We start from the raw sequence: 11,278 nt of genomic DNA on the forward strand, positions 1-11,278 counted from the left end.
CCCCCAATCCACAAATCAGCCACCCCAGCTGGCCCCTGCCTCAATTCCCAGTTGATCTCAGCCCCATGAAGGCAGTGGATGGGCACTTGCCCACTCCACCTGATGCTGGATCAAGCCCATCCTGGAATAAACAGGAATGAAATACTTGAGCTATTTGTTTCTTCTGTTGGATTTTCACTGTAGCCCTAACACCTAGGCAAGGTTTTTCACCTTCCCTGGAATCTGTCACAGGATCCTGACTTCCCAAATCTGCCATGATGCCTCTTCTGTTGATCTGTTCCTGCTCCTCCCCTTTCAGAGCCTGTGATCCTCTCTTTTCATCTCCATCAAGCAGCCCCCAGTTCACACACACAGGGAGGAGCTTGGCTTGAGAGCTGCTCATGGAGAACTTCAAACAGTAGAATCAGATGAATGAATAAAGGGGATTTTTGTTGCTCCTGTCCTTTCATCAGCTTGATTTGCTTCCCAGCAGTTGATTTTGCAATTGCTGTTTCATCTTTGCGCTTAGGGTCCAATTAAAATCCTGCTGGAGATGGGAACAAAGTGCTGTGGAGTTGTACAGGACAAGGAAGGGCTGAATTTTCCTTCTGTCAGAGGAGCACTTGGTTCTCCTCATTTTGCTTATGCTGAGAGGTTGGAAAACCCTTGGGTGGGAGCCTTGGAGGCAAGGAAGTCTCTGTCCTGAGGATCCCCCAGCCATGCAGGCTAAGCAAGTCAAATGCAGCACTAAGATGTTCCCAATAGTGCTTGTCAGCCTTCTTGGCCTCCCCAGGCTTTGGGGCAGGAGAGACATCAGCTTCTGCTTCCTAAGGTAGTGCAGAAGTTTTCTGTGCTTCTCCTTGGTTGTAGGAAAAGATGTTTCAATGTGAATGAAAATCCCCTGTCAGTGGGAGCCATGAATACTGGAGAAGGCCCTGGGGCTGACTCCAGCCATGGATCTCACACTGCCACCCTCACCCCAGGGCCCCATTCCTGTGCTGTGCTCTCCATCCCAGGCAGGATCCTGTCCCTAAGCCTAGGCTGCAGGGATGTGTGGGTGCCAGGCTGCTCCTGCCTCCCCTGGCCACAGGGAGCCACGTGTGGCATCTCCTGTGCCCCAGCCCTTCGATCTGTCAGCTCCTGCAGGCCAGGCTACCCCAGTCAGGAATGTGGGAGCCACGTGGCCAAAGCCAAGTGAACGGGAAGCTGAGGGGGCCCAGGGCCTGACAGCAGGGACTGGCTTAAAAACAAATGAAAGAACAAAGGGAGAAATATTTCTAATGATTGTAAACTTTAGAAACAGAAAATAAAAGCTTATTCTTTTGCAGAGGTGCCTCTGCAGCCTGTAATTTCATTTCCCCCATTTGCTTTTACTGCTTGCTCTGGGCCCTGTCAGAACCCCCTGATTTACAGGCGACAGCTTTGGCTGTTTGTCAGGCGAGGCTCTCTAAATATAAGAGTGTGAAACCTGTCCCACTGCCAGCAACTCTGAGAATTAAACTCATGAGTTCTAGCATGAGGCAAAGTGCTGGGTGCTTTATGACTCAAATGGCTCTCAGAAACGCCACCCTCCTTTCTTCCTCTGGGGAGAGTTTTTCCTTGCATTCCACAGAATCTCTCGTCCTGCAGTCGGGTAATGGAAGCAGAGCAGGCAGGGCTGGCTGCTCCCTGCTCAGCTCTGTGTGCTGGCACTGCAGTGCTCGGCACCATGAGGCACAGCTTTGTTGAGCAAGGGTTTAGCACCAGGGCTTGGTTTCAGGTCTTGTTTTATTCTCATCATGAAAAGGCAAAGAAAATGAGCCAAATGAAGCCTCACACAGTGGCTGTGATACAGCACAGCCTGCTGAAGTGAATTGATAATTATGTCTGAAAATTGGGGAATGCCTGAGCAGATCTCAGCATGTGCTTTAAGCTCTGGCTGATAAGGAAAAGCTGTGTTATCTGTGTGATGATACTTCTGTGTATCTGTCTGTTCCTGTCTTTGGTGGTGCTTTTTTAGATGATGGTAAAAAACTGTGAACTTTTGCCTGTCAATGTATTGAAGCTCAGCAGTATTAATTTGAAGTGGGCCATGCGTGTCCCCACTCTCCCAGAAATCATAATTCTATCACGAACTATAAAATTCTGGGTTTGCCCATTTTCAGCATCACAAAAGGGTCATTGTTTGAGCAAGGGGTTTGTTACACTCTGCTCTCCAAAGGGGGCTCCTGTGGTGTCCCAACACCCTAGGCCTGATTTACAGCCTGACTGGGCTGAGCCTGGGCTGCTGCTGCCAGACCAGGGGAGAGCAACCTTAGGGGGCCCTGCCTCTGCTCTGGCTGCTGCTGAGCACAGCTGGATGCAGGGGGCAGCAGGAGGGGAGCCAGACCAGTTCTGCCTTTCCCAGGATCCCAGGGCAGGGCTGGGACAGCTCTCGCTGGCAGGTGCTGCGAGGAGAGGAGCTCGTGCTCAGAGCATTCCCAGGGATATCGTGGAGCCCTTTCTCCTTGGCCTCTGGAATCAGTTCCAGGCCAGTAGCCAAGCACAGACTGTAAATAACAAAGTGTGGCTGATGATCCCAGCTCGTTTTGCTTCAAGATGTTGTCAGCTCTGGGCTTTCCCTTGGCACCCTGTCTCCAGTGCTTTGCATTCTCATCCTCAGCTCCCAGGGCACTCTTGTCACGCTCTTGGTGTGAAGGAGTCGCTTCCGTGGGGGCCACCCCAGGGATGAAATGCAGGGAAAACTGCTGGATCCAGGCTCTGCAGGCAGGGAATGTTTGTGTGTCCTTTTGCTGTGGCTTCTTTATCATTTCTGCTTTGGGAAGGGTTAGAGAGAAGTTCAGAGGAGAAATGTCTGGGATTTATTTGCATCGGCCTCTGTCTCAGCTCTCCAACATGGGAAATTTGGCAGATCTTGTGGCCTTGTCTGGGGTTCTTTGCAGCCAAGCACCCACAACCACACAGGAAAATTCAGCTGGTGGTATCCAAAAGTTCCACATACCATCAGAAATCCAAACTGGGGATGTTCTCCATCACATTGCTTTTTTTTCTCTCACCATTTAGGAAAGTGTAAAACCCCTTTATTGCACTGCAGCTGAGCCCAAGGCCCTTTAGAGGCCTCAGGAATATCCCATGAGTGGCTGTATCTATCCAGGACTAAATAACACAGTAACCATTCCTGCTGCATGCACATGTCCTGCTGTCCTGGACGTGTGAGCTCAGCCAGTCTCTTCACTCGTGGAGCTGGGAACATCTGACTTGGTGCAGGGAAGGAGAAGGTTCCAAGGAAAACTCCGGTGGGAGGAGTGGGCTGGCTGCACATCCCAGTGCCATAACCCCCGTCCTTCCCTGTTCCACCACTCGGTGTGCTCATTCCTTGCCTTTCCAGCGCGCAGTTGGTGCCTTGGGTGAGGGGCTGAGCTGGATCTTCGCTCTGCAGAACGCGGGGGTGGCTTTGTTTGCTGGGGATGAGTCTGGACGAGTGTCCCTGTCCCCGCAGGGAGCAGGGATCACTGCTTGTAGGGAGCACGGGGGAGGCGAACAAACCCCCATCCCTTGGGCAGCGAATCGCACCCTGTGCTCAAACACAGAAATAAAGGCTCAAAGGCTGGAAATGATGGATATCAGCCGTTTCTTCCATGGATTATTTGGGTCTCGATGCAGTGCAGCCACAGGCACTGCTGTCCCTCGGTGCTGTCCCCACGGCCACAGTAAAGCTATGGCTGATCCCCGCGGGATCCTTGGCTCCAAAGAGCATCCCTGGTGCCACCAAAGGACTCCTTTGTGACCCTTCCCGGGCGGGGAACTGGCGGCAGCGCCCGGCTGTGCTCTCACGATGTGTTTTTGGGTTCTAGAGGATGTGCCTCCCTCGCCCAACGTGGGTCTGCCCAGCGTCCTGATCCCCCGGCAGCCGCCCGGGCCCGCCTACGTGACCCACACAGGGCGGCTGGTGCGCCTGCTGCTGCAGCAGGAGCGGCCGGGGAGGGCCCCGGCCCCAGCTCGGCCTGGCCCGGCTCGGCCTGGCCCAGCTCGGCCTGGCCCGGCTCGGCCTGGCCCGGCTCGGCCTGACCCGGCTCGGCCTGACCCGGCCCGGCCCCGCTCGCAGCCCCGCACAGAGCCCCGGGGCGCTGCGGAGCGGAGCCCCGTGCGGAGCGGCACCGCCGGCATCCAGGAGCGTCCCACGGGAACTCCCAGGGAGAAGAGCACTCTGGCACTGCCCACTGTTTGCCACAGGGTTATTTTTGCAAGAAAACCTCCCTCGACTGTGCTGCCCCAGAGCCCGGCGTGTTCCAGCCAGAGGGAATGATCTGGCTGCAGCTGAAGCAAAGCAAAGCAAAGCAAAAGAAGATGCTACTGAGTGTTTTGCAGACTCCATTAAACTTCCCTTGTGAGCAGCATTTGACTCCTGGGGTCTTTTCCTAAAAGGCTGATTGGAATGAAAGCTAAAGGGGGTGGAAATGCGTCCAGTTCTCTGCTCTCAGTTCTGGAGCAAGGCACAACCTCTGCATTTGAAATGAAATATTTAACTTGTGGCAGTGGAGAAAAAATGGATCCTTTTTTTTTGCTGTCAAAATGAAATTTGCTTAAGGAAGCCGTTTGTCCTGAAAAGCCCTGCTGGAGTTATAAACAACTTATCTGATAATCACGAGTATTTTCTGCTGCATCCAGTGTATGGTTCCTGCTATACAGCTCTTGGGATTTTGGCTGCTGTGGGACCGGTGCCACTTGGCTGCTGAGTGCTTTGGGAAAGGGTGTTTGGCTTCTGCAGGGAAAAAATGTGAAGAATGAGAAAGTGTGGCAAAAAAAAAAGAAACTGCAACTTTCTGGGGCTGGATAAATAAATTTGCTCCCTGCCCTATTTTGAGCCTGGTACCTCTCCCTGCGCCTGCAGCGGGTCACGAGCCCCGTGCTCAGGAGTGGCCCTGCCAACCCGCAGTGCTGGTCACCAGCCACAGAACTGGGAACAAATAAATAAGTAAATAAGTAAATAAATAAATAAATAAATAAATAAATATCCCTTTTCAGCTCTACCCTGGGGCGTTCTTTGGGGGATCCTGGAAAGGGGCACAGCCAAGTGCTGTTGAGGTGTGGGGGCAGAGCCGGCTGCAGGCCCAGGGGAGCTGTGTCCTCCTGCTGTGTGTGACAGGGGACTGTCCCCTGCATCTCCTGGGGACAGAGCTCCGGGGTGGGGGCTGAGGGTACCCATTGAATTACAGGGCTGTCCACGGCTGATGGGATGGGAGCTCCTGGCCAAGGTTTCCAGGGTTTGCTGTTCAATCCCACATTCCCAGGGGATCAGGAAAGGCACCCATTTCCCCATTTCCCCATTTCCCTCCAGGGTTGCTGTCAGCCAGCCTTGCCCATGCAGACGATGCTGGAGAAGCTGGGAGTTGTTTGTGCTTGCCCAGGGACCCAGGGACAGGGAGAAGGCAAACACCCCCTCTCCTTCTCCTGGCTGCACAGAAGCTTTTCCAGGGCTGGGGTCTGGTTCTATGTTCAACCATTTTCACATTGCACCTCCTCCTCCAGGAATGGCCTCCTCATCCCTCAGGTGGATGGCCAGAGCTATTTACAGGCAGTTCTGTGGCAGGAAATGGTGTAGGAAAAGGTTGGAATCATCCCTGGAGAGCCAGGAACGGTAGCTGAGGTGGCTGAGAAAACATTCCCGTTTTTCTTTTGCCTGTGGAAGTATTTGCACATGTGCTGGCACTCTGGGAAGGTGATGGAGCAGCTGCTGCTGCCTGTGCTCTCCGATCCCTCAGAGCTCTTCCCAAACCTGTGTCGAGCGCTGGGGGGTCCCCGGCTGCTCAGGCTGCCTGACTCCCACAGAGAGGGGGATTCTCTCCTTAGAGGCAGCTCAGGGTGGGTTTTGGGAGGGCAGATGGAATTGAGGGGGGGATTGTCCCTGGTCATCACAGGGGGCCTGGACACATGAGCTTTAAAGGTCGCTTCAACCCAAACTATTCCATGATTCTGTTGGAGAAAACCACTCCATGTTTGGCTGCTGAGGATGAGTCAGGGGAGCTGGAAGCCTCTTGGAGGAGTCCTGGCCCTCAGATGAGCCAGGGCAAAGCTGTGACAGCCTGACCTGAGCTTTGCTGAGTCATTTGTATCGGAGTCACAGAGCAGTGGAAAAGCTGCCATTTCCATGCAAGAATTCCCCTCCCCAAGCACTGCTCCGTCCTCCAGGACACAAAGATGCTTTTTTCCTGTCCCAGCACTTGTGCTGGGAGCAGTTGTGCTGCTCCAGCTCTTGCAGTGACACTGCCTCAGTAGGAGCTTGGTATGATGTCAATGTTTCGAGTGGGTGAAGCAGAGGAGGCAAAAATAGACATTTAGACATTTTTCCAGTTATGCCTTTTCAAAAAGGAATATTTATAGCTCAGTGCCTGAACATAGGCTCTCTTTGTGATTCTGCTTCCAATTGCAACACAGCACATCCCCCCTGGACCTTCAGGATGTGTGCAGGCAGCTTTGAGCCCCTGGCAGCAGGAGCCTCTCTGTCCCTGGACCTGCTGCAGTGTTCCCAGTCCAGGTATGAAGCACCCACAGGGATCTTGGGGTGCTCTGGGGCTGCATCCCTTGTACAAACTGTCCTGGCTCATCTCCAGGACAGGGGTGCAGCACATCAGGGTTTTGTGATTGACTCTGGAGCATAATGAAGACGGTGATGAGGGAGGTGTCCTCATGTCACCATTGCTGGATGTGGAAGGTCCAAATCACTGCATCTAACTTTACCTCTGTTTGCCCATCTGTGGAATTTGGATAAAGGGCTTCACCACACAGTTTTGAAGTGCTTTGAGACTTTCTCAAGATGTTGTTTCACCTGATCCGCCTCTCAAGGTCTTATCCTGCTTGCAAGGAGCTTTGGGGCTGTTGTCATGAGTTAAAGCTCTCTAGGTCCTCTTCTCTGCCTGCCTCAGCAGGAAGGGGAACTTGGGTGTGGGTGGCAGGTGAGGAGGATCCAAAGGTCAGGACTGGCTCTCCAAAGCCCGTGGGTGAGCTGTGGGAGCTGTACTTTCCATGAGGTTGTGCTGCTGCCCCTGGCCAGAGGTGCTGGATGGCTCTGGAGTGCTCTGCCACCTGGGCTGGTGCCCTGCAGGGCTTCGTTGGTTTGGAAACTTGGATTTAGGGATTCTGGGACACTTTGGAGATCAGCTAATGGAGGCGTAACTCTGATTTGTGTGGGGGCAAAACTCCGAGATCTTTGTGATGGAAAAAAGCCTTGAGAGCAGAAGGGTGGGGCTGATAATGCCTGCAGGCTCTAAGGGTCGATTCAGGGCCTTGAAGGATCACTCTTCTGGGATCCAGGGGGATTTAACTCTTGCACCTTAAATAATCTGGAAAAATAATCCTGATGAGCCGTAGGCTGCAGCCTGGCTCACCGTGCCCTGCGGCTCTGACAGGGAGCCTCCAAAACGCGGCCAGAAATCTCCATCTCGCCTCAAAGTGCTTTTCCTCAAGCCTTGGGCTGACCTCTGGCCTGTTCTCCAGGCTGCTGGAGTGTGACAATGCCCCTACTGCTCCGGCTGGGCTCCACAGAGCCCAGCTTTGTGCCAGCTCCTCAGGCTCCCCACGCTGGCTGCAGGCTCTGAGCCCTCCCTGCTCCACATCCCTGCCCGGCTCCAGCCGCCTCTGCTGCCTCAGCACTGGCATTTGGATTACTCCCCTGCACTGGCAACATCCACAAAGGTCGAGTTTAGGAACAATAGCACTGAAAATCAGTAGCTCTTCCTCTAGAAAATGCAGATTGAAGAGTCAGAGAATCACAGAAAGGGCTGGGTTGGAAGGGACCATCGGGAACATCAAATCCAGCCCCTGCCATGGGCAGGGACACCTTCCAATGTCCCAGGCTGCTCCAAGCCCCAGTGTCCAGCCTGGCCTTGGGCACTGCCAGGGATCCAGGGGCAGCCACAGCTGCTCTGGGCACCCTGTGCCAGCCCTGCCCACCCTCCCAGGGAACAATTCCTGCCCAATATCCCATCCAGCCCTGCCCTCTGGCAGTGGAAGCCATTCCCTGTGTCCCGTCCATCTGTCCCTTGTAAAGAGTCTGTCTCCATCTTTCCTGCAAGGCCACACTGAGGTCACCCCAGATTTTCTCCTCTCCAGGTGAACAATCCCAGCTGTCCCAGCCTTTCCTCCCAGCAGAGGAGGCTGAATCCTCTGCTCATCCTGGAGCCTCCTCTGCATCTCTCCAGCAGCTCCAGGTCCTCCCTGTGCTGGGCCCCAGCTCTGCAGATGGGGTCTCACCTGAGCACAGGGGCAGAATCCCCTCCTCGATCTCCTGGCTACTCTATCTTCCAAGAGTTTGTGCCTGGATTTGGGGGTTTCACAGCAGGATGGCAGCCAAGGCCAGCCCTGCTCTGGTGCTCACCAGGTCACTCCTCTGCTTTCTCTCTACCCACACATGGATGCAGCAGCACATTTCCTGGAAGATGCTCCAGCAATTAAATCAGCATTGATCGCTGGGAGCTGGAAGTGGCTGTACTGAGAGCCGAGGCTGTGAGGAGCTCTCGGGGGGAGATGAAAACCTGCTGGGGGAACAGAACCTCTCTGTGGCTGCCAGGGCTGCTCTGGGCTGCTGGCCAGGCTCCTTGGGCTGGATTAGTGGCAAAGTCCAGCACCAAGCACACAGATCCTTTGCAATGGGAGCTGATCCCAGCCAGCCGGCTCTAGAGCTGCTGATTCACTCGCTGGTGGATAAACAGGGATGCTCTGCCCATGCTCTGTGGCCGGGTGTGCAGGGAAAGGCGCTGTGGTGCACGCCTGCCTCTGTGGCTCCGCAGACACGAGTCAGCACTTGCACCTGGAGCTCTCCTCCCTGGAGGATCCCAGAGCCTGAGGGTGGGGAAATGACGGGGTGAGGCTGTAAAACTGGGTGGGGCAGGAGCTGGAGGAGCCTAGTGTGACCTCCTTGTGACCTTGGAGCTAGGTGAGAGCTGTTACGGTGCTCTGCCCTCTGCACAGCCTCGGGAAGGGAAAGGCAGCGAAAGAAAAGCTTGAAGAATCCACTGTAGGATGGTTTTGTGTAGGTTTTGGCTTGGAGAAACACATGCTGCTTGGACAAGCTGGTCTGAGGAGATCCCTGAGACCTTCTGGTCACTGGGTCCAGGGAGATTTCAGAGAGTTTGGTGCTTTCAGCTGTGCGAACCCCACTGTCCCTGCAGTGATGCAATAGGGCAGCCCTTACCTGACACTTAAAAATGCTTTCCACCTGAGAAAGGTGTTTTGAGGTAGAACCAGTTGGTTTAGGAACCTGGCTGTTCCTGCCCTGCCACAGTCAGTTCCTTGGCCCAGTGGGGGCACAGCCAGGCTGGGACAGCCCCGGCTCTGTGGACTGGTGGCACTGGGGCTGTCCCTGGTGCCAATCTGTGCTGGGCTGTGAGCACACACACAGGCCTGGTGACACTGGGGCTGTCCCTGTGCTGGGCTGTGAGCACACACACACACACACAGGACTGGTGCCTCCCAGAAAACTGCTCAGGCTGGGGAAGCCTTGAGGCACCCCAAGGCCTCAGTCCCAGGCTGGGTGTGCTTTTCCATTCCTCCTTATTTCTCAAGGATTGGAAGTGGGACAAGGGCAGAACACCCAACAAGGTGTTTTTTCAATATCTGTAGATCAGTTGAGTTAAAGCCAAAGTTCAATGGGACACTCTTCCCTATGCATGGACAGGACTCCTCTGGTGACATTCCTGGTGTGCTCATACTCAGCTTGGCCAAAAAGTTCCAGTTCTGACTTGCCTTTTGCTGAGTTTAACCTTAAAATGCTCCATTTTCCAAGCTCTGAGGACCCAGCACAGATACAGTCAGATACAGCCCCTGCTCTGCTCCCTGCAGGAGCTGGCCCAGGACTGAGTGGAGGTTCCTGCTGTTCCTCCAGACCAAGACCGAGATTTTGAAGGAGGCAGAATGAGGCTTCACACAGAAGTGAACTTCTCTGCAAATTTTGGCCAGGCCTTTGCTTCCAGGACTGCAAATGAGGCATATCAATTATTGTGAAACAGAAAGTGGAAATTACTTTCCTGGCTGTTCTGGCTTTGTTCCAGCCTCTCAGTGTGCTGGAAAACATTCCAGCTGATGTACTCCACACAGACTCCCTCTGGGATAAAAGGCATCTCACTGCTTGTTTCTATGCAGACCTCTCCAGCCCATCTCCGCCCGCCCCCCCCCCTCCCCGAGCCTTGTCCATGTTCCTGGAGTGCTGCAGGTGCTGGACAGCCTGGGAGCAGCTTGGTTACGGTTCTGAGCTGTCCCACGTGCTGTGCTGTGCTCCCTGGGCTCTGCACCCCAGGACAGGGACTGTAGGAAGAGATTTTTCCCAATAACTCAGCTTTTTTTCCTGCAGCTGGACAGGCTGAGACTGGTGCAAGTTTTCTGATGAAGAACCAGAGCCAAGACTGAGCCCTGCCTGGGAGGGACATTCCCAGGGTGAGCCTCTGCCCTGCTCCCACCTCCTGCAGGGAGGAGAAACCTTTCCCAGAGTTATGTCACAGGAGGGATGTGCTGAGGAGAGCTTTCACTTCTTCAAACAGCCAAGTTTTGGACAATTTCCAGAAGAGTTCTGGTGATGAATAAGCACTTTTGCCCTGGAAAACTCTTCCTCACCCTTCCTGGAGCAGCAGAGTTCTAATGGCCACATTGAATTCCAGGCGAGCCAACTCCTCTCCCATCTCCTCCCCATCCTTCCCAGTGCTGACACAGCTTTTGGGGAATGGATCTCCTGGGGGCTATGGGACCCTCTGCCAGCTCCACACCATACTCCAGGTGGGGTTGTCCCTCTGGAACTGGTGGCTGGTGACAAGCTGGGGTCACCAAGTGCAGCTTCTCTCATAATTTGGCTGAGGTCACCTTGCACAAGATTGTGTCACCTACTCCTTTCCTGGAGCAAACCAGGGCTGTCCTGATGAGGTCATTGAGGCTGTGGGTGCCTCAACAGCAGCAAGACAAACAACTCGTGCCCAGCTGGGTGTGGATCCATCCATCCCTGTCCATGGGACACGGGCTGGGTGTGGATCCATCCATCTCTGTCCATGGTGATGCCTTTAGTTTTAAGTTTTTCTATTCTCCTTGGATGTGCTTTTCTGATGTGCTAGGGTGATGAAGACAAAACAGTCCTATTCTAGTTAAGGACAGGTTCTCCAAACTTTAGGTCCTAAACACAAACTATGTGGAAAGGTGGAGGGTGGGTTCATGTAAATTAACCAAAACCTATAAAAGTGTAAGATTTTGTGACCAACCCCCTCCTTTCCTTCTATCTTGGAGCCATCCAGGCAGGGGCCACGACTGTGGCACTTATATTGCTGGGGTGTGGCTTTTGTAG

At 54.0% G+C, this 11,278-nt stretch overlaps 1 protein-coding gene across 1 annotated transcript; it reads left to right on the forward strand.

Moving 5' to 3' along the window:
• Nucleotides 1-2,633: 2,633 nt before the first annotated feature.
• Nucleotides 2,634-4,914, forward strand: LOC148221601 (uncharacterized). Its single transcript, XM_088176823.1, has 2 exons — nt 2,634-2,935; nt 3,813-4,914. The coding sequence occupies exons 1-2, from the start codon at nt 2,686-2,688 to the stop codon at nt 4,262-4,264; spliced, it is 702 nt and encodes a 233-aa protein (XP_088032949.1). The 5' UTR covers nt 2,634-2,685; the 3' UTR covers nt 4,265-4,914.
• Nucleotides 4,915-11,278: the final 6,364 nt, after the last annotated feature.

The sequence above is a fragment of the Sturnus vulgaris genome, chromosome 20, assembly GCF_052056855.1.
Source record: "Sturnus vulgaris isolate bStuVul1 chromosome 20, bStuVul1.hap1, whole genome shotgun sequence".
NCBI classification, from domain to species: domain Eukaryota; kingdom Metazoa; phylum Chordata; class Aves; order Passeriformes; family Sturnidae; genus Sturnus; species Sturnus vulgaris.